General features: G+C 42.0%; 1 protein-coding gene across 8 annotated transcripts in view; it reads left to right on the top strand.

Moving 5' to 3' along the window:
- The first annotated feature begins 13053 nt into the window (after positions 1-13053).
- The window catches only part of LOC147894309 (thiamine pyrophosphokinase 1-like), a 57194-nt gene continuing 48057 nt past the window's right edge, over positions 13054-22190 (top strand). Inside the window, exons 1-3 of one of the 8 annotated variants that reach the window (XM_087384553.1) lie at positions 13054-13408; positions 18767-18939; positions 19299-19395. In XM_087384553.1, coding sequence (XP_087240679.1) covers positions 18798-18939; positions 19299-19395 — 239 coding nt within the window. In that variant the 5' untranslated portion in view covers positions 13054-13408; positions 18767-18797. Of the gene's footprint in view, positions 13687-18757; positions 18940-19298; positions 19396-22190 lie in introns of all 8 variants that reach the window. The other 7 variants (XM_087384548.1, XM_087384550.1, XM_087384552.1 and 4 more) reach the window with 7 other exon arrangements.

Raw genomic sequence — 22190 nt, 5'->3', positions numbered from 1 at the left:
AAATGATCTTAAGGGATAGCACTAGGTTTTCTTCATTTAGGATACAGTCATCCTACAAGGGAAATAAATATTCACAGGATCGAGTAGTATGCAACACTATAGGAGAGGAGCTAATGGAGCTAATAAATTAGCAAGTTTTTTGTACATTTGAACCAAGATTTAAGGCCTGGACATCTTAGATACATATTTATGTTAAGCCTTCGTTAATGGAACATCTACCAAAGCCATTATTTATGCCTTTGTGTTTACCACTTAACGTTGAAAGGGATTGTCATGTTGATGTTCACAGTTGCTATCTATGTTCAATTATTCAATTCTGGTGTTTGTATGAAGAAAGATGTGTTAGAGGTCACGGCCCCACATGTGAAACCCCCATACAAGTAGATATGGGTAGAGCACAGGCATGAAAAAGAGGGAGGGGGCAGTAGATGTGTACATAAGGCCTCAGATCTGGTCATTCTGGCTTGGGCCAGCACAGGGCCTTTTTATAGGTCCAGTATGAGGGCTAACAAGGGGGCTTGAGCAGGCCGACCGCCGACCTGGTCAGCCATACGTGTCAGTCAGGTCATCTACATGTAGGTTCTATTAGACTCTGGTCTTCCTTAGGTGTGTCGGCGGGCATCTAGGATCTGGTCGACCTTGTTCAGTGTCGCCCACCTGTTGCATACATTAAGCTTGTAAGCTAGAATTATTTATGTTTGTGGGTGCATGTGCACACGCACGCACACAAAGGGCGCATGCACATAAAGACAAAATATGTAGATACGTAGGTTGCAATAGTTTAGTCTTCTGGGAGTTAATTCTTCTACTTGGGACCCATGATTGTGACAATATACATAAATACATACATGCATGCGTGCTATGTGCACACAGGAGAGAGAGAGAGAGAGAGAGAGAGAGAGAGAGAGAGTCGCACACACAAGTAGATTACAATAGTTGGAAAAATACATGTATGCAGGGATAGTTAACATTTCGTCGTCTCACAAATATGTCATGCTACATGTAGTTATTACGTAAGACTTAAAAGTGAGACTAGCATGCTATGACATGAGTTCATACGATGCATTAAATTATAAGTATTCCTATTCTTTCTTGGGTCATTTTATGCAAGATCTTGATTTGGAATAATGCTACTAATATGTTTAGTAGGGTTTTTCTCGTCATCGCCATTTTCAATCATAGGAGCATCCATAGTTAGACCTCCATGTACATATAATTACTTTGATCCCAATAAGGTTAGTTAAATGCCACATAAAAAGGGGATGCTTCTACTGTATGTGTGTGTATGTGTCTATAATTTTGTAGAGGCCTTGATGTGAGTAAGATTCATGTGCTCACAAAGTTTGATATGGGTCGGTTATCATTTGCATGGTCGGTAATATTGCAAAACACTGTCAATTTCGACATTAATTTTCAATGTTTCTTACTTAGATAATGCAAAACATCAAAATATTTTTTGAATTTGATGGAAGTTGAGATATAGGAGTAAAGATCTTCCACAACTAGAGCAAGGAGCTCATGCACAATAAATGCCAAACATGAAAGGAACTTGGTCTAAGCATAGAAGGAAACACATGCAAACCATAACAAATAAGATTGGATAACACACATGAAGGACACTGATAGTTATGTCATGGAAATTTGCTTACCACTCAATTGTAGCCACACTCTTAATTGTAGCCACCATTTTTCCATTGTTTGACTATTCATCCTTTGGAAATTTTGGATTGTTTGATTTTGAAAATGAAGCCACACTCCACGATGATGACGATATGGTTAGCATAGAAAAATGAAGTTGTAGTGTTGGAGAAAGTTCCAATGGTCCTCCACATCAAGGAATGGTGGGGGAGTTGGCCATTAGCACTTTGAAAAGTGGAGCTAGCAAAGGAGGTCATTCACTGCCACTGGAAAGTGGCCTTACTTGGTGATTGTGGGCATTTGACAAAACCTCAGACGCACTTATGGAATTTGATTTGGGCTATTCTCATCAACAAAGTCTGAATGAGTAGGAATGCCGTGGTGTTTCACCGAGTCCCCTTTTCGGGTTTATTTTGTTTAGATTTGCAGTAGGAGATCCTCAAAGTTTTGTTTCACTATAGATCATAGTTTCCAGGTTTTCATGTGACCTATATGGCTCTCATTTGTGTTTAGCTCAATGTTGTAATTTTTAAAATCTTAAATATATATACTCTACTTTTTGTGTGAAAAAAAAGGGGGGGGTCATTCATGGGTAGAATGGCTGATGCATGGCCACACCCTTATACAAAAGACTACAAAAGTTGAGAAGGCCAAGAAAGGCTAGACTAGGGCCTCTATAGACCAATTGTTCCCCTACTCGCCTAGCCTCTTCTAACAGGTGAGTTGTCCCACATGCAAAAAATCATTGGGTCTGCCATTCACAGTGCTTGGACAAACATGGGCACTAGACCTCTTGCCCAAGCACTTGGGCAAGCATTGTCTTAATGATCATTAGACATGTAAGTAGAAGCCTCTGTGTTGGGTTTGTGTATTGACCCCTACTTGTGCTCAGTATGTATTGAATCTCCATTGTCCATTCGGGCCACTTTCAGAGTGGCTTGGCCATTAAAAGACGATGATGGCGCAACATGCTAGTTCTTGGCAATGGCACGGGGATGATGTGGTGGTATGATGATGATGTGGCAATGCAAAAGGCTAGTTGTGGAGCTTACGCAATGACAATGTGGCGACATGGTGATGATGACGCAGTGTCAGAGCAGCAGTTGGGGGCCGTTTTTGCAAGCCCTCAATGTGAATTGGGGTTACACTTTCTGATCGAGAAGTGATGCAAGATCTGCTTGGCAACCACTAGCCACTGGTAAGATTGAGGAGCACTTTCTTGGGCTCTCTCGGCCCATTTCCCTATACGAATAGTGGAACTAGTACATATGTTCATTTTGTCGAATGAACAGTTGTGAGAAGAAGATAACCGCTAGAGGTGCTGAGAAGAAGGTGGTGAAGAAGCAGCTAATCACAAAACATTATTTTCAACCAGACAAAATAAGGGTAGCTTTCTAGATTAGCCAGTATTTGAAAAATTCAACCAATAAATAAATTTTGTGAATTCAACCCATCTAAGCTCAAGACACCCAAACCCAGCTTCTAAAGACTTTAGAGTTGCAATTTTTAAGGCACTTTTGGGAAAAGTTGCTACTATCTCATTCACAATCTGGTCAATTTGTTGGGCAATTACAACCTCTTAAGTGCATCACATAGGCATAGGCTGGTTCTATAAGCAATACAATGTATTGAAGTCATATAAGGACTAACTCGTTTCATGCATGTTGCTGGCCCATTAACATGAGCTATCATAGATGAAGCACCATCTGTATCTAAGCAAACTATGTTGCTAACATCAAGCTGTAGTTGTGACAAGAAGAACCTACAAGAATCATATAAATGGCTTGAGCTTCCACCTTGTATTTCCAAGAGGCCTAGAAAGATTGTAAAGGGTTCACAATCCTCTATGAATGAGGCATAGAAAATCAGATGTTGAATATGACTAATATTTGTCGATTCGTCCATCATGAGGTTGTAAAATGTAGATGCTTTCATTCTTTGCAAGATTTGTGATGACAAAAGCACCTTGCTTACTACATGCCTTGTCATTGTGGTACAAATCAATTGTGATGTATGGGCATTTGCATCGGATTAAAGGCTTCAGTTGTTTCGAATATGAGGTGAAAGATAGATCCTCATTTGCAACAAAATATAATGATGTAAATAGATTCTCAATGGCTTGATTGGCATCATCCTTGGATCTATTCATCCCATCTTCATTGCACACTTCCTTCAATCCATGTACATATTTTGCCTCAGCATGTGCCCTAGATTTTGCATACTCTGTAAGAGCATTGTGTTGGATATTAATAGAGCTACATTTCCCAAACTCACTTTTGGAGCGTATGACATTCTTGCAATACTTGCAAAAAATCCTACCGAGACCGACTTGTCAAAATAAGCCCATTCAAATGTTGTTGTCCAACCTTCATTCCATGCTTGTCCGACCAACTACATTTGGCTCTGTATATTTTGAGATATCTCCTCCCTCACCTCCGTTTGGAGGATGCATCTTTTGAACTTTGCCTCTTCTTTGAACGCTTTGGGGGTGGTGCTTGTTGGGTGAACATTGCCAAATGAAATAGGGGCCTTTGTCAGGGAGGCATAACTATCTATAAACAAATAGAAACATATCTAATTGAAGCTTCTCTCTCTCTCTCTCTCTCTCTCTCTCTCTCTCTCTCTTTCTCTCTCTCTCTCTCTCTCTCTCTCTCTCTCTCTCTCTCTCTTTCTCTCTCTCTCTCTCTCTCTCTCTCTCACACACACATACACACACACACACACACACACACACTTACTATCCTCTTTTTTCCTCTTGAACATACTAATTACATTTCTCCCCTTATAATCCCTTGAAAACCCTTTTATTGTGCCTTTTTCCCTTTCTCCCTCTCTCTAGATTTTCCCCTCACTCTCTCTCTACTCTTTTCTCCCCTCTCTTTCTCCTAAACTCCCCTAAAACCTCTCAGTTTACCCCACTCTAGCACCTTTTTTAATTTTCATAGTTTTCTCCTAATTTTTTATATTCTCCCCTATTTTTCCCTAGTTCTTCCTATATTTTTTCCTAATTCCGCTAATTATTTCCTAATTCTCTCTTTAATCTCCATTATTTCTAAATTTCTTTACTTTTTAACTTTTTTTCTAAAATTTTCTTAATTTTTGCCTATCTTTTCCCTACTCTCTCTCTCTCTCTCTACTTTTCTAAATTCGTCAAATAAAATTTTAATTATTTACCCCCCTTCTTGTACCTTAGTTTTCCTTATTTTTTCTCAAATTTCATAAAAAATGTTTATTATATTTTCTCTTATTTTTTATTTATTTGCCAAAAATTTTCCATTTTTGTTTCTTAATTTCCTAATTTATCCCTACTACACCTAATTTTTCCTCATTTTCCCCTTTGCTTTCCACTAAATATTCTCATTTTCTCTTTTGCCCTTGCAAATTACTTTTCTTTCCTTTGAAAAAACTTTTTTTACCTTCCCCCCTCCCTCTCTCAAATAAATGTTCTTCCCCCCCCCACACTCTCTCTCTACTCTTCTTCCTCCTCTTTTTCCTAATTTCCCCTCCCTTTCCCAACCTATCCCCTCTCTTTTCCCTACTCTAGCTCCTTACATTCTTCTTAATTTTCCTTAATTTTTTATAACTTTCTTCTAATTTTTTCTATTCTCCCCTATTTTTTCATAAGTTTCTTTTATATGTTTATAATTTTCCTTATTTTTTCATAATTTCCTATTTCCCCTAATTATTTCCTAATTTTCCCTATTTGTTGGTCTTCTTTTCACTTATCTCCCTAACCTAATTTATACTCACTTTTTTCCTAGTTCTAATGTAAAACTTCCTCCTTATTTATTATTATTATTTCCTTTATTTACTTTTACCTCTTACTATTATCTCACTAAAATTTTTTTATTCTACTATTATTACCTCACCAAAATGTTACTTTTAAATTCTTTTTAAGTTCTCATAAAAAAGAAAAAATTTTCACGCTCTTATTTGTCTGGCTTTTCTTAATCTATATTTTTTTCTCTAATTTTTTCCTAATAAGACAGTATTTCTTTCCCTCTTTTTATTTAACCTTGCTTGGTTACTCAAACCCCTTTTTCTAACTTGCTGGTTACTCAACCCCCCGTTAAAATTTCACTGCCATGTGTGCGCTAGTTCCTTGACTTTTGCATTCTTGGTTTCCAATGCCTGACCCTCGGGACCCTGACTACTCACACTCTGGCTATTTATATAGCCCCCTCCTCCTTGTACTACCTCACCTGTCTCTCTAGCCCTCTACTTACGCTGGATGCACTAGCGGCGCACTTGTCCTTCTACATGCTTCACCTGCAAATGATTTTTTGCCTCCTCGATTGCGCTGCTCCACAAACTCCTAGAGCCCCTCCACACCATACAGGTTCTTTGTCTTTTTTTAATTGCAAACCCCCCACCCCCTCCTCTTCTTAATCCACATCCCGCCCCTCTTTGGTCTTTACCTCTTAATTTTTTCCTCTATTATGTGACGAGAGTGGGAGAGAAGGAAGGAGTCTCACTTGCAGCTTTCTCACATACACAATGGGGAAATATACACAAAGGTGGAGGCTGAAAACAGTTTTCCTCTTCTTAGTTGTAAAAGCCAAAAGAACTCTCTCTTAGTACAAAAGAATAGGTGAACCCTATATGTGGGTCTCAAACCAAACTCAGCTAACTAAGGTGGCATACTAACTGAGCCACTAACTAGAGTACATAAAGATTGCTATCATCTAGCTATTATTCATGGGCAGTGTACCAACCGCATTTGCAGCTAACAAGTTGGTGACATAAATGCACAACGGTCACCCTGGCATATCACAAGTGGAGCTCAATATCTCAACAGTCCCCCTCGAGCTCAATCCCAATTCCTACACACCAAGCAGGTCTCTGAACTTGAACAGCTTCTCTACACCCAATGCCTTCGTGAATATGTCAGCTACTTGATCCTCTGTGCTAACATAAACTAGATCAATAAAACCTACTAGAACCTTCTCCCGCACATAGTGATAATGCACCTCAATGTGCTTTGTTCTAGCATGATAGACTGGGTTATTTGTCAAGTGTATACTGCTCATGTTGTCACAATAAATGACAACTGGTCCTGATGCATATCATAAAGTAGCTTATGCAACCAAGCTGCCTCACATGCAACCATTGCCTCAACCTCTGTGCTCGACAAGGCAACTATAGGCTATTTCTTCCTGCTTCAAGTGATTGCAACCCTCCCAAAAGAGAACATATATTCACTTATAGATCGTCTACCTAGCTCTGGTAGACCTACGTAAAATAGGCTCACTACTAGGTGCTCTCAAAACATCCCTTGTCTTCCTTACTCCAGGTGTAACTGGATTCACCATCCACATAAGAGTGACCTACATTCACATCAACCATGGGCTGATCTACTTTCTCTTTTCCTTTTCATGATACTTGCATACCACATTTGCATTGCTTTGAGGAGATCCTCCTGATCTCAATCTGCCTGTCCATGAGGAAGTATGTGGACCATTGCTAGAGGACACTACAGGTCCACTAATATTTTGTGATTTCTATTGTGAATTCTATGCAGCATTACCATTTTGTGCATTTACATCATCAATCACATTTACTGGTCTTTACCAGCTACTCATCTCATCAAAAACATCTCTGCTCACTGTAAACTTACAAGTAAAAGCGTTATAGCATCTATACCCTTTTGGCTGTAGAGTATAACCAATAAAGAGGCACTTCTTAGCTTTTGGATCCAACTTGGATCTCAACTCATCTGGCACATGAACATAGGCAATGTAACCAAAAACTTTCAAATGAGAAATATCTGGTTTCCTACCAGTATACCTCTCCTCTGGTGTCATGCCATGTATTGCTGTAGTGGGAGTCCTGTTCATTCTGTAGACTACTGTAGCAACTGCTTCAGCCCAATAATAATCTGGCAGGTCTTTTTCGTTAAGCATGGCACGAGATACCTCTCCAATATGCCCGTTTTTCCTTTCTCCAAGTCCATTTTGCTGTGGGGTATGGTATGACTGCATGAATATTGTTGCTTTACGCCATGCTCCTGCGAGAAACTTGCAAACTCATTTGAGAGGTACTCTCCCCCTCCATCTGACCTTAGGCATTTTATTTGCAGGCCTGTTTCTTTTTCAACCATAGCTTTAAAAGCTTTGAAATGCCCAAACACTTCACTTTTCTTTTTCATAAAATACACCCAAACTTTTCTGATGTAGTCATTAATAAAAGTGATAAAATAATGATAGCCTCCAATAGATGCAGCTTTAGTAGTCCACACATCAGAGTGGATTAATTCCAATGGCCTCTTACTCTCTTGAACATGTCCAGGAAATGGTTTCCTTGCCTGTTTTCCAAATTGACATGCTTCACATACCTTATGCATTTCTGTAACATTGAACTTAGGCAATTCTGCAATAATATTTTGGGCTTGCACTAATTTAAGTCATTGTACATTAACATGACCAATGCGTTTATGCCAGATATCAATATCTACAACTACACCGGTCCCATGTGCAAACATTGCTGCACTCAATTCAGGCATGTCAGCATCCAACGTAAACATCTTGCCCTTCTTTTTCCCTTTTGCTATCAAGCGACCTTTATTTTTCATATCCTCAACAAAGCATCCATGAGGATTAAATCTGACCTACAAGCCCTACTCAACCATTTAACCAATAGAAACCAGGTTTTTTGTGATATTCGGGACATGAAATACATCAGATAGGTATTTCTTTTTTCCATCCTACATAGACAAAGGGATTTTGCCAATCTGCACAATAGGATGTGCAGTATCATCACCAGTCTCCACAAATCCTAGTCTTTCCATTTTCCTTGCATCCTGCATCCATTCTACATGACCTGTCATGTAGTTTGACGCACCTGAGTCAACATACCACACATCATTGCTTTCTTCTACACTTGTCACAGAATTGGTCATGTGCTGCACCATAAATAGATGCTCATTTCTGTCATTACCCTGTCTACTAGAGGATGCATAATTGCCTTGCTGCAATTTTCCAGTCATGATGTCATTCTGCTTTTTATAGTAGTCTTTAACCATATGACCCATTTTACCATAGTAGTAGCATTCAACATTGTTGTTTGCATTTTGGCCTCTTTGCCATCTACCACGACCTCTTTGGCTCCCCTTGCCTCTAAAGTTACCATGTCCTCCTCCATAGGACTGGTTTTCTTGAATTTGCTGCATATTTTGATTTCTGCCACAGCCTCCAAATTGGCCTGATCTACCTCTACCTCTTCCAACATTTGAGCAGAAGACAACTTCTTTTGAAGTTCCTCCTGAAGAAGATGCACCACCATTTCTCTGCTCTTCAAAAATTAGAAGAGCAGAATCAGGAAAATTCTCACGGATGGCAATGGATGTCCAAAGTTGTCCATAATCCTTTTCTAGACCATTCAAGGTCACAGAAACTAAATCATCATCTTCCACTGGTGACCCAATAGAAGCAAGTGCATCTGCAATCTTCTTCATTTTCATGTGGTAGTCATTGATGCTCGTATTTTCTCTGCACATTATGCAACTCCTACTTGAGCTGCATTTTCTTGGCTTGCGTGTTTGTGCTATACATTTTTGTCAAAGTACCCCATGTCTCCTTCGGCGTGCTTGCATCCTGAATATGCACAATCATAGAATCTAAAATACTGATAGACAGCCAATACATAACTTTTCTGGCTCTTTCATGCCAGCCTTTGAATACTTGCAACTCCTGTTGATTGGGAACATTAGGAATAATTAGTTCTTGTTCAGCTCCAGTAATGAACTCCCAATAGCCTTTCCCTTAAGGAAATTCGTCATTCTAAACTTCCATGCTTGGAAGTTGTTCTTGTCAAGCTTTTCAGTGACAATTTGTGAAAGAGCATCAGACACCATTACAAAACACTGCAAAATATTCTGTCACTGCAAAAGAACACAACTTTTGCCTCACAAGGGCAAATCTGCAAAACTGATGAGAGTGGTATTTGACCACACAATCACTTCCTAGTGACGATTATACATCAATAGGCAATAAGAATAATTCTATCACTCCCAATATCTGTGCGCACAGGCATATGATGTAATTTCTGCGATAACTTTTCACCAACCTATAGAATAGTGGTCGCATAGCAAAAACATGGCACTTTCCTGAGTGCTTGTAGAAAACTTCCGCCACCAACGGGCCCCGAAATGGCCTCGAATCAAAAAAATAATTTCACCCAGGGCTTCATCCTATCCCGTAACATATACTGCCATCTCGCCACATTGCGAAGGGTGTCCCAATATGAGACATTGCACTCTTGCACTTTCGGGTTGTGCCACCTATAGAGATTTGCTCCCAAACTCGAAAAAAAAGGAAAGCAACACTGATCCTCTTACTAGGACACCGCAAACTTGGTTTGTTTTCTTGAGCTTCTTACCACGAACCTGGCTCTGATACCATGTGAAGAGAGTGGGAGAGAATGAAAGAGTCTCACTTGCAGCTTTTTCACATACACAATGGGGGAATATACACAAAGGTGGAGGTTGAAAACAATTTTCTTCTTCTTAGTTGTGAAAGCCAAAAGAACTCTCTCTTAGTACAAAAGAATAGGTGAACCCTATATGTGGCTCTCAAACCAAACTCAGCTAACTAAGATGGCATATTAACTGAGCCACTAACTAGAGTACATAAAGATAGATGTCATCCAGCTATTATTCATGGGCGGTGTACTAACCGCATCTGCAACTAATAAGTCGATGACATAAATGCACAACGATCACCCTGGCATATCACGAGTGGAGCTCGATATCTCAACATATTATTCCCTTTCACCCACCCTCTCCCTCTTCCTTCTCTAATTTTATGTCTAAATTCCCCCCTCTCAATATACTTATATCTAATTCCTTCCCCCCCTCCCCTTTCCCTAAAAAACCCCCTTAATTATTTATATTTAACCCCCTCTCTTTAAAACATTATTTTTGGCTTACCTTTATTTAGATTATTTATTTTTATATTATCCTCTTCTAATCCCCCCTTTTATTTAAATTATTTTCTTCTCAATTACCCATACAATTACAGTTCCATCTTCATTAGTTCAATTCCCCTCCACATCTTTTTACATTAATTACCCCCTTCCCCCCCATTATTTTTACATTAATCCCCACCCTTTTTTCCCTTTTTCTTTCTAATAATTTGTATTATTTCCCCCTCTATTTTTAACTCAATTTGGCTTGGTTGTTTAAAACTACACCTGCTAGCATCATTGTTCCTCTTCCACACTTTTTTCATACACCCCTCCCTTCCATACTCTTCTCAATTACCCACCCTTTTAATAAGTTTCAATATTTTCTTCTCTGTAACCTCCAAACTCATTCCTCTACCCAAACAAATTTGTTTTTACATTAAGCTTGATAAGTTTATGGCCAAGTGTTAATTTTATTGTGACTTCGATAACAAGGGAGGGGTGTTTATGACACCTATCTCCCAACTAAAGTTAAAACTGGTTCTTATTGTTTTGCTTGTTGGATGGTGGCCGGTAGGCAAACTCCCCTCTTCAATAAAAGTGATGCTTGCCTGGACTTATCCAAGCTTAACTTCTACATAGTTTCCACAAAATCATTTCTACAAAATGGCCCATTGCTGGTTTCCTTTATAAATAGGGATTCACCGAGTTGTACAAACTTTTTCGTTAATGCAATTAGTCCTATTCCATTGTCTAGCTTCGCTCTTTTGTCTTTTCACTATGCAAAGGGATGTTGTCAAGTCTTCTACACACACCATAGATTCGAAATAAAAGTGCCAACAATGTGTTTTGAAGTCCCAGTACAAACTCTCTCTCTCTCTTCTCTCTCTCACACACACACACACACTTTTTGGTGAAAACCTTTTTTGGATATATTACAAAGTAACTATCCCAAAATGGGATATCCAAACTAGAAAGTTGAAACACACACACACACACACTCTTTTTGGTGAAAACCTTTTACAAAGTAACTATCCCAAAATGGGATATCCAAACTAGAAAGCTGAAACACACAGGCACACACATACACTTTGTGAGTACTCATTTGCCAAAGGCTGCTATCAAATGTTGCTTAACCTCACCCCTCATAACACTAATTTGAAGTGCCATTGTAGATATCCATACAAAGAACTCTCATAAAGAATCTCCATTCATGGAGATCCATTCTCACTGCTTCGACCTAATCAATCCTAGCTTTGAAATCTGTGCATAGTAGCTTTATCATCGAATTGCCCAACGTCAAGGCATCCCATACTATGGCAGGATCATAAGGGCACCATTTCTCTAGGATTCTATATCACCCTTCTTGTCTTAGGAAGCCACATTTGCAGTATTGCTTGTATGCTTCCTAAACGCATGCACTTCTATATGTTGATGGGTGGAGTAGCTGATGATGCAGAATCTCAACAACTCTTTTGGTTTTTGGTTTTGCAAAACAAGACCACTTGATATTGCTTGATGATGCCAATTAAAATTCTAGGTCTATTGTCCCAAAAAAGGCCCATCAAACGTCAATGCCATCCTCAACACCTTGAGGAAAATCTCTTAACCTTTCACCAGTCATAGCACGCACTTGAGCATTGCACAAACAACTATAGCGATATAACTTCGAGTGATACCCAACAACACTAACCAACAAAACAAGGACCTAAAAACCACGCTTGAAATCACAGTTCTTCCCAATCTTGAATCTCTCGTAAAAAATAACCTTTGTTAGCACTTCCTTCCAAGAAGTGCCGTACCAACATTTTTGTAAAAAAAGCGTTCCACACCATTTCTTGCCAAGTGGCCCCCTTCTATTTTGGTTAAATCAATCTCTCTCTCTCTCTCTCTGTCACACACACACACAGAGTTTGCAAATGGCTTTGCATTTGTATTACAACATTCAAACTTTCCAATGGTTCTACTTGCGAGCTTCCATCATAGGGGCTGCAAATTAATCATCCATTCATCTTGACAATTGCTTGAGTTTGGCACAAACTAAGGGAGTGCCCAAGAGTACTTGTACTCACTTGTATGTACCCTCTATGAGAGGTAAGGATATTCTTCAAGGAGAGAGCCTACACAAAATTGGGTTCCGAAACAAAAATGATGTCACGTAGAGCACATATTAACAACAAAATGTTGTCTCCTCTTCCGATGCTCAAAAGCTCACCACCAGCTTAACAAATTCATATATACCACAGCCAGTTCAGGTAGCACTTTCCATAAGCTATCACCATGCACAAAATTACAAACCTTCCCAACAACGCTTCAGCCCACTCACAGAACTTCGTTGCTCCTCCTCCTCCTCCTCCTCCATCACAGCAGGTTCATCAGTATCAACCCCTCAGAAGCTTCATCCAGCTGAGCGCAATCGAACGAGGCTTTGAGAGAGGATCGATTGATGAAGCAGGTCGATGAGGAATGCTCACTGCTGTTCAAGAGTTAATGGTTTTCATGAAGGGCACAGCCTTGAGGCCTGCGTAGCGACCCTGAAGCAGCACCACGATCTCACCAAAGGCTGCAGAAGAGCCTGAAGCTCTAATCTCTGTTTCGACCCCGTTCCCCTGTCATGAACAAGACGACGAACTTCCCCTTTGGTGATATGGCTGCAGTGCTGTGCTGAGAAGGTGGTGAAGAAGGTGCTGATTGAAGGAAGACAGACAGAGTCCAGACTGATCAACCATCTCTACGATCTCATCATCACCATCACCATCACCATCACCTAGCACCGACTGCAGCGGCGTTGACCACCTTTTCATGGAGTCCAGGCTCTCGCCTCGCCTAAATGCGCACCGCACTCGCAGCCACCCGATTCGGCTTTACAGTAAGTCGTTTTACTCTCTCCTTGCTTAAAGGGCGGTTTTATGTTTTGATGACGCGCCTTCCTCTCTCCCTTGCCCGAGCTGCTAGAAGTGCCTTCCTTGCAAAAACCCATTGGCGGAGGGGCATCAAGGTTACTTACTGCCTTGCAAAACCCATTGGTGGAGGAGACTTATTTACTCGCAGGTGACGCTCTCGGGCATTTTTCGGATCGCAAGAGGCAGAGTCTATATTCGTGGGATTCAAATTGTTCCGTTCCAAACATCGTCGCTGTTGCGCAACGTATGGAAATAATGTTAGAAACCAGTGCTAGAAATCTAGGTCCGGTGGCAAGAATCTTTGCCAGGAGTAGAATATTTGTCTCGCAGGCTACTCATTGTTTGGAAATTTTGCAGCTAAAGCTCAGTTTTGTAAGTCGCGAAATAATTCCTGCTTTGATGCACGTCAGGAAAATTGACGTGCCAGACGCTAACGCAGGAGTATCGCTAAGAGGGTAAATGTGTTGTCTAATTTTTTTCGAGTGGCAGATTTTCTTAATAACAAAGGCCCTTCATGCTTCCGCATTTGTTGTTAGCACTGCCCCGCTAGACTATTTGCGTCTTCTCTCTTCCTATTTGAGCATATGCAAAATCCAGACTTCTTTTGCTGCGTTTTCGTGATTTGTGTGTTTCTCTTCCTCGTGAGTCTCTCCTTGAGAAGTGCCACCATCCACAACTCCATGTGATGATCAATCTGGTTTTGAAGTTCAAACCTGCAGGTCGTGTCTTGTTCGGGTACGCTCTCAGCTGTTGTTTTCGTAGTCGCCTCATTCTCAGCTTTGCGTTTCTCTGATTGGCTGCTCGATTCTTTTTCGTGGAGCACAAATTCTGGCTGATTTCCGTCAAGCAGACACGAAGCTAATAACAAAAGAAGAGCAGAACGAGTCCAGTGAGAAGATGCGCTGTATGTAGTAATCGAAGAAGGATGCAATATGTGCAGCGTTTGAGAAATCCCAAGGAAGGTGACACTGTTTATTTTATTGCATGAGCAGAAACGAAGGTTTTGTGTATGGCAGCTCTTTGCTTCATATTCTGGCCAAGAGTAGTGTCTTGGCACTCGGCTAAAGCACGGGTCAAAGCGAAGTTCCCCCCTGGATTGTCTTATACTTGCAATAAATTTCTCCTCCATTCGAGCTGAATCTTCATGGAGTCTTGGCATCTGTCCATATTCACTTCCTGGTATCCACCAAGAGTGGTCTCATACTTGCGGCCCTTGAAGAACCGGCTGGTTTCATATCTGAGCTGTGCTTTGATCGTGTACCCTGGGAGCTCTCTATCTACTTTGAAGTCCACTATCGGCCTCAGGGTTCTTGCAATCATAAAAGCCTATTTCTCCTTTCTACAGAATTCCTGATTTTGCTTGGCATTCAACTCCTCGATTTCATCTTGGTACCAAGAGGCCATAGAGCGAGCCGTTTCTTGCGTGGTATAGCTTTTTGTTGGCTCTTTATGTGGCTTCTGCTGTTGTCCCATCTCAGTTGGGGAGCTTGATAGTGCTGGCATTGGCAGTGGTTGTGCCTCAAGAGGCTGCTTGCCTTGCCACTTCTCCTCCACCCTGTGTTAGCAACTTCTTTGTTGTGGCGTCGGGTACAGAAGAGGTTGCTGCTGTGGCTGATGCCACACTTGTCGCTCGAGACTTTCCAAACTTGCTGTCCGTATTCTCCAGCTGTGTGCATGTCATTGCCAGGACTTCCATAGCCTTGAGCTCTGCCGTCAGATTCTCCACATTTGTGGCTAAAGCAGCTCTTTCTGCTTCCTTATCCTGTAGTTCCCTTTGGGCTGTGGCCACCCACTTCTACCTTCAGAACCTCCAGTTGGATAGAGGTGGTATTTGTTTCTCCCCTCAGCTTCCGGAGTTCATTCTTCTACTCTTCTTGCACTTTTAGTGCAGCATTAAGTGCTTCGTATGTGCGGGTTTGAAAATTTATTGCAATGCTTTCTATGCGTAACATGCGCTTTATAGCATGAGCTTGTAATTGATCAAACTGAGCTTACAAGCACGTGCAAGAAGGGGCTAGATATGCTCAACCTCTCTCATCAGCACTTTGTTCTTTTTCTGATCGTGCTGTTTTGAGTGAATTTTATCTGCTTGTGATCATCCGAGGCTGTGTGTGTGGCTAAGCTTTGTTGTGAATTCGACTTCCGAGGCTGACAGGGACGTGAGTTTGTATGGTCAACGTAAGGTTGCAAATTGCACGTCTACAGATTCGAATCATTTTGCTTTTCTAGTTGGTGGCATGGTCGTTTTGCTGGTGGTGGTGTAGCTCCCTCCTGAGTTGTAGCTGGCAGGTTCGGGTTGGGGGAAGCTTGGTAAAATTTTGCCCGCTCCTCTTCCTGTATTTTCTGCTAAAAGGTTGGAGTATGCATTCGTCTGGGAAGGGCTCCTCTGTTGGCTTGTGCTCACTGAGTCCCATCCTTTGTTCAAATGCTTGATTGTGGCCCCTGACGCTTGTATTGCTTTCCTCCCATCTTCGAGTCCCTTCAAAAAAGGCAGTGCTCTGGGCACCCTGTGCCTTGTGTTCAATATGCCTTCTTGGTACTGACACGTAAAGCACTGCATGAAAGATTCTAAGTCTTCAAGCAGTTTTACGGGCTTGTCTCATCATGCTGTCTTGAAGACCTCTTCTTTAAATTCTCACCGCATCTTAAAGCTGATGGTGTCATGGATCCTATTTGGGGTGTCGATACCAATGTAACACCTATCAAATGGGCAGGGATGCCTAATGGTGGGAACTGCAGCGTTTAAAACATTGATGCTAGAAGCGAACATGTTGATCCCAAGCTCTGGAGGATTGCTGAAGGGAAAGACTTCATTCCTTCTAATCCTGATGAGCAGGAGGAAATGGGTAGAAAAGGATGTGGGTGCATGAATGATCGTTGAAAATACACATCACCAAGCTTGGAAGGCGCTGAAGGATGCAAACAAACGGTGAGTGGTTGAGTAGCATCTGAAGGAAGTTAAGGTTGTAGATTAATGGCAGGTGTAATTGGTGTGTGTATAAAAGGCAAACAACACTTACCATCACAGCAGGTTTCAGGGCACAGTTCCCTAGCAACACTTTAGGTCAAAGAGGTGCAAAAAATCCGCTTGTGCATGCGCGTGCGCACACACATACATATATATATTTAAGGGTGGCATGTCCACTAAACATGTGGAAGAATAGTGGATTTAGGAGGCCCATACCCAGCCTGAGGTTAAAAACCTCCAAGATTATAAATTGACCTTGGATTAGTCTTGAGGGTCCATTTGTGCCTGTGTACATTTATCCATGAATGATAATGCATAGGGTACCTTGTACAGTACTCTTCGTGTGGCTCTTCAGTGTCCTTTTCAGCTTCTCCCTCGTTTGCTTTCCAGCATAACACTTCGAAGAACATCGAGCGGAGTAGCCTTGGTAGATGAAGCTATCTTCTCATCACCTACACCTCTACCTCAAGGTGGGTGAATTTACTGGCTGTTGGAGTCGGTAAAGTGTCCAATTTGTGTCCATGAAATGTGGACTTACTAGCCTTAGTCATTGCTTCTAGACGTCCATATGCAAGAGATTGTTACCTGCTTTGGATCATGCTATAAGCAGATGACCTTGAAAGTCTTGCTGTGCTTCTGAACTTAGTTGTACATGTGGTCAAACGATCTCTTTGATTGCTGTCCTTTAGAGAACTTTAATATATCTTTATGTTGGAGGTTTTTGTCTTTCTTGACTTGAAGCTCTTTCTCAAATAGTATTCTGGAACTGAGTCCTTTAGTCTAAAGATTTCAATGCCTAAGCTTTGCTCCTGTGCTGTTTTTAATTCCTGCATTTCTTGTGTTGGAATGTGTGGGTCATCTCCCCACATGTGAGCCTAAATGAAGAGGACATCGGGAGAGACACCTGCAAGAGGGTGAGCTAAAGAGGGCTGCCAGGTGCCACATGGGCAGATCTGAGAGCACGGGGGTTGCTATCTGGGCAGCAGGCTGGCTGCCACATATGCAGTATGAAGGGCTGCACATGAGCAGCTTCATAGGCCGACCATTTGTGCTGGATTGGTCAGCGTAAGGACTGGAATTGCGATGTTGTCTCTCTACATACATACATACATACATACATACATGTATGCGTAAGGACTGGAATGGCGATGCTCTCTCTATACATATGTATGTATGTATGTATGTATGTATATATGTGTATGTGTATGCATGTACATATATCTGTATAGGGTACAATATAGGGCCAGGATGGGCCAAGATTATGGTCCGCAGTAGACAGGATCGGCTTTGTGTGTGGGGTTGACCCAGCCAGTCGACCGATCCAAGGTGGTGGAGAGGGCAGCAGCCCTCTTCTATATAGAATGGACATTGGGGGGCCTTTGTAAAGCACCCATCAGGAGCTCTCCCAGGATACATGGCTCCATTGAAGCAGTGTTTGGGGGATTTGGCTGTCCTAAAGGGAGATACTTGCATAAAGCCGATCCTGCCCTTGCTTGCAGGTGGGAGTAAGGCCAACAATATGCCCTACTACTGCTCTGTCCTAGAGTTTTTATACCAAGCTCGACATGTTGGTTGTCCTGTAGGGAGAGTGGTATTCTAACAGCAAGGCATCTGCAGTACAGTTACTTGTCCTGCAGGGAGGCTGATATCCTAACAGTATCCAGAGTCAAGGGGCTGCTGTGAGGGGGAAGACGGCAGAAGGCGAGGAGAAAGGCAGCAGCAGCGGTGAAAGTCCTGCTGCTGGGGGAGGCAGCAATGGAGAGGATGAGTAGATGGGCAAAGGACGAGGACAGCAGGTGGAGCGGGGGTACAGGACTCCAGTTTGCAAATCAGGAAGGAAGCAAGAGGAGGGAGAGGAGTGGAAAGAAGGGGATCAGGCTGGTAGAAGGAGCAAGGCAAGAAGGAGAGTCTATAGAGGGAGAGGAGCGGAGGGGAGGTAATAGGTTGAGCGCAGGAAGGGGGAGGGAGAAAGAGTGGGTCAGGGGGGAGGAAGTTGAAGAAAGATTGGAAGGGGAAGAGCTGGTTGAGGGGCTATGTTGATAGACTTGGATGTGCTGCTAGCTGGGAGTCTTATGATGAATGTGTGAAGTCCTTCTAATTGCGCTTCTTGAAGTATTGGCTGGTGCAATTTCCACTGCTTCAAACCTTATCCATCATATACTTCTTGGCTTGCGAATAGGGATTTAGATTGTGGTTGATGTTGAGCCATTTGCAGCTCAAACCCCAAAAGGGGGTACGCTTGGTGTTAATGTGAATATGCAATTTGCCTTAATGTGCATCATCTTATCTGCAAGTATCTTCATCATATTGAAGTCTTCGTAATATTTTCACGTTTTGAGTACTTCAGTTGCTGCAGGTAAGATTGCTAGTCGAGCGTGTGAGGGATTATGCTTCCACTTATGTACCATAACTCCAAGTTTCTTCAGTTTGATAAGTTGGGTCAAGAAGAAGAATCCGAGGAAAAGGCATACGTGCTTGTGGTGTTAAACCATCACATGCCATTGCTTACACTGTTTTTATGGAGCAAAGGTATATCTTGTGTCAATTATATATGTGTGGATTACTTGGAAATTGGTGGGTGTGAGGCACAACTTGATATTTGCTTGTTTCAATGCTATGTATGTATTGGAAATTGGCTTTTGTGATGTGCGACTTGATATTTGCTGGGTCTGTTGTTTGAAGAATATGGAGATATGTATTAGCCACGGGTTTGCATGAGTTGTGTGATGTCTGTTGAACTTGTGGTTCTTTTGAGACGTTGCATAAAGGCATTAAGAGAAGCACCTAAGAGAATGACTAGGTGTATACTTATGCCTCAACTATTTTGGAATAAAATATACGGAGAATTGGGCATTCTAGGACTTATCCCAGCCTTTTTCATATTGCAGCCTGCTGCCGCATATGTGCTGATGGGGGAGCAAACCAATTATATGATTGTCTCCCTAATCTACTTTCTAGTCAGGATCCCATGAAAGTGCGTGAACTGTAAGTTTGAAACGTTGACCATTAATGTTATCCAAATCTCTGAATTGATTGTTATCTTTAGGGTTTCACTGTGTATGCTAAAAGATAGAATGCCATGTCGTAGAATTTCTTGTGTCATGGTTTGCTTCTTTATGAGAGTAGTGTATAGATCTTCAAAGTTTTTTAGAGGCATATATGTCAACTGTCTACTTTTTTGGGTGCTGCTGACGTCTAAGTGGAAGCATGAATACTTAAACTAAAAAACGTAGCTCCTTCCCAAAATTCCACCCTTGCTTGATGAAGCGAATGATTGCAATTTGGAGGCTTTTTGCTATAGTTTCAATCTTTTTTGTATTGGCAAAAAGTGTACTTCTTTTTAAGTACGACCAAAATAAATGGAAAAAAGAACAATCCTATGAAAAAACCCTGTAATAAATCAAGTAGAAAAAAGGTGAGACTGTTGTAACCAATCTGGAGAATGGAAGTGGGTCCTGTGGCAATGCAAGTGAAAAGTAAACCATAATCGCACTCTCTCCTGACTGTTTAAATCCTTTGGATTGTGTTCTTCCATGATCGTACACCGATTCTACAAACTTGGCAGATAGCCCAAATATGCATTGGGTGTGAGCTAATGGGGATTTAGATTTGGAAAACACAAAGGATAATACAACAATCTAGATGGATCCATAGGTTAGGGTTGGTTCGGTTTTACAAATCCCAACCCTAGAGATCTTATTGTCAAGTCATAGACTCTGTCTAGATGTACACAATAGTCAATTTGGTATTTGATTCTGATACCTATAAACAAAAAAATCCTAGTTTCCAAGGAATATTAAATGTTTGAAGACCCTTTGAGATAACTTTCACTAAAATACATTGAATAAAGTCCCACTTTTCACATAGAATTGAATCAGATTTGTAGCACTTTAAAAGGTCTCCAAAATCCTAACTTGCAACTTTAATTCTAGTCTAGGCAAAAGCATGCTTTCCAAGCGTTTTGGACACCTTGGACAGCCATCTCTTCCAGGTTGACTTCCACTCGACTGATTTCTGATTTCATCTTGAGCTTTCTCTGCTTGCCATCTTGCCTCTTGTGCATGCCCTACATTTGTTGAAGCTTCCTACTCGTGCTACATGCAAGGTCCCAAACTTTTCTTGCTCCCACCTCCTCTTTCACTTAATGTGTTGCTCTATATTACCTCCTAGAAACTACGTTTCAATCTGTAAAGTTCACACAAGATTGCATCTGCCTATCACCTTTTGGAAGAGAATTTCTTAAATCGTTCTTCCACCTCATTGGCTGTGAGAATGTGTTTATTTTCAATAGATGACTTGTTGGAAAGGTCACCTCCCATCTGTAAGCCCCCATATGAGGAGAGCATGTGGGGGGGGGGGGGGAACCTAGATTCTGAGAGAAGGCCACATGGGCAGCACTATGGCTGCCATGGGGGCAGAGATCAGAGAGAGAAAGGAGCCACTGATATGGCGATGACATCAGCAACAGTACGGGGGATGCCACGTGGCTGTACGGGGCTGGAAGGAGCCTTGCAAGAGGCAGAACAAGCAGGGCAGCACAGGCGCCTGCATATGGCTGATGGAGGGGGAGCCAGCAAGCCTGGTCGGCCACAGAAAGGGCTGATAGGGCTGGTCAGAGCCAGCCTACCAGGCCTGAACCAAGGCATGACAGGAGGGGCTGGACCCTGCAGTAAAATGGAGGGCTTTATGCCCTGGAACAAAGGCATGGAAAGGGCAAGTAAAGACCCTTATGTAGGGCCCTGGTTGGGCTGGTAGGGGCAGCCAACCAGGGCGGTTTTTGAGGCTGTTCCAGTCAGCCATTTACAGACTGAGTTGGTATTTCAGAGGGCCCTTGGGGCCTATAAAAGGAGAGGCCCTGGGCTTCATTTTGTATTCAGCAGATCAGCAAGAGTGAGCAGACAGGAACAGCCAGCAAGTCTCTCCCTTGTGCCTCAACACTGGAGGTGAAGGTGAGCCAGAGGTGTGCTGCAGACTGAGTTCACAGTGCCGAACCTTAGACTGTCTGTCAGGACAGCAAGAAGCTGAGATCTGGAACAAGAGTCTACATACGCTCGAGGTGGAGCACGCGGGGTCAAGTCTAGAGATATCCGGCAGATAGTAGAAGTACTTGGTGGTAAGATCAAAGGACCACGCTATGGCGGGACTTTGGACCTATCTCTCTTTTGTGTTGTGTCCATAGCTTTGGACGGAAATATATATTCTTTTGGTAGCTTCTATATCTGGCTGGTTCATTGTCTATTGATGAGTTTGCACATCTATTTGATGAACATAAGTTTAAGAAGTTTGTGATTCCACTCCCCACAGACATTGTGTGAGCTCCTGAGCTATTCTATCAGTCTTCCGCTGTGTGTATCCTTTGTTGGTCCATTTGCTGAAGGACGACCCTGATTCAGAAGCTCTTGGGAATTGACTTCCACGACTGGAGGACAGTGCCCTTGCGAGAAGGAGGGTGACTCAGGTTCAGTCAGGTGTGTACGGAGTTCTGGTCTACAGAAGGTTGAGTTTGTTCGATTTTGCTGTGTGGTTTAGTAGCAGAGATGTTGATGCTAGAAGCCTCTTGCCCCTTCTATGCCTTCCTCCTCCCCCATATTTTTTTCTTTCACCATCCCTAACTTAGGAGAGTTTGGGAAATTGGATGGGACAAGTTATCCTATCTTGAAGGTGAAGATTCGGAGTCATTTAGTGTCTCGAAAATTGTGGAAGCTGACAATGGGAGCTAACGCGAAGCCGGAGGATGTGATGGACTACAATGGGAGGATACTCATGCCAGTAGATGGAGA

Source organism: Dipteris shenzhenensis, chromosome 14 (genome assembly GCF_047967505.1).
Source record: "Dipteris shenzhenensis isolate YYH24624 ecotype China chromosome 14, Dip_SZ_1.0, whole genome shotgun sequence".
Classification (NCBI taxonomy): Eukaryota; Viridiplantae; Streptophyta; class Polypodiopsida; order Gleicheniales; family Dipteridaceae; genus Dipteris; species Dipteris shenzhenensis.
The sequence above is the reverse complement of the archived record's forward strand: the minus strand, read 5'-3'. Positions and strand labels throughout refer to the sequence as shown.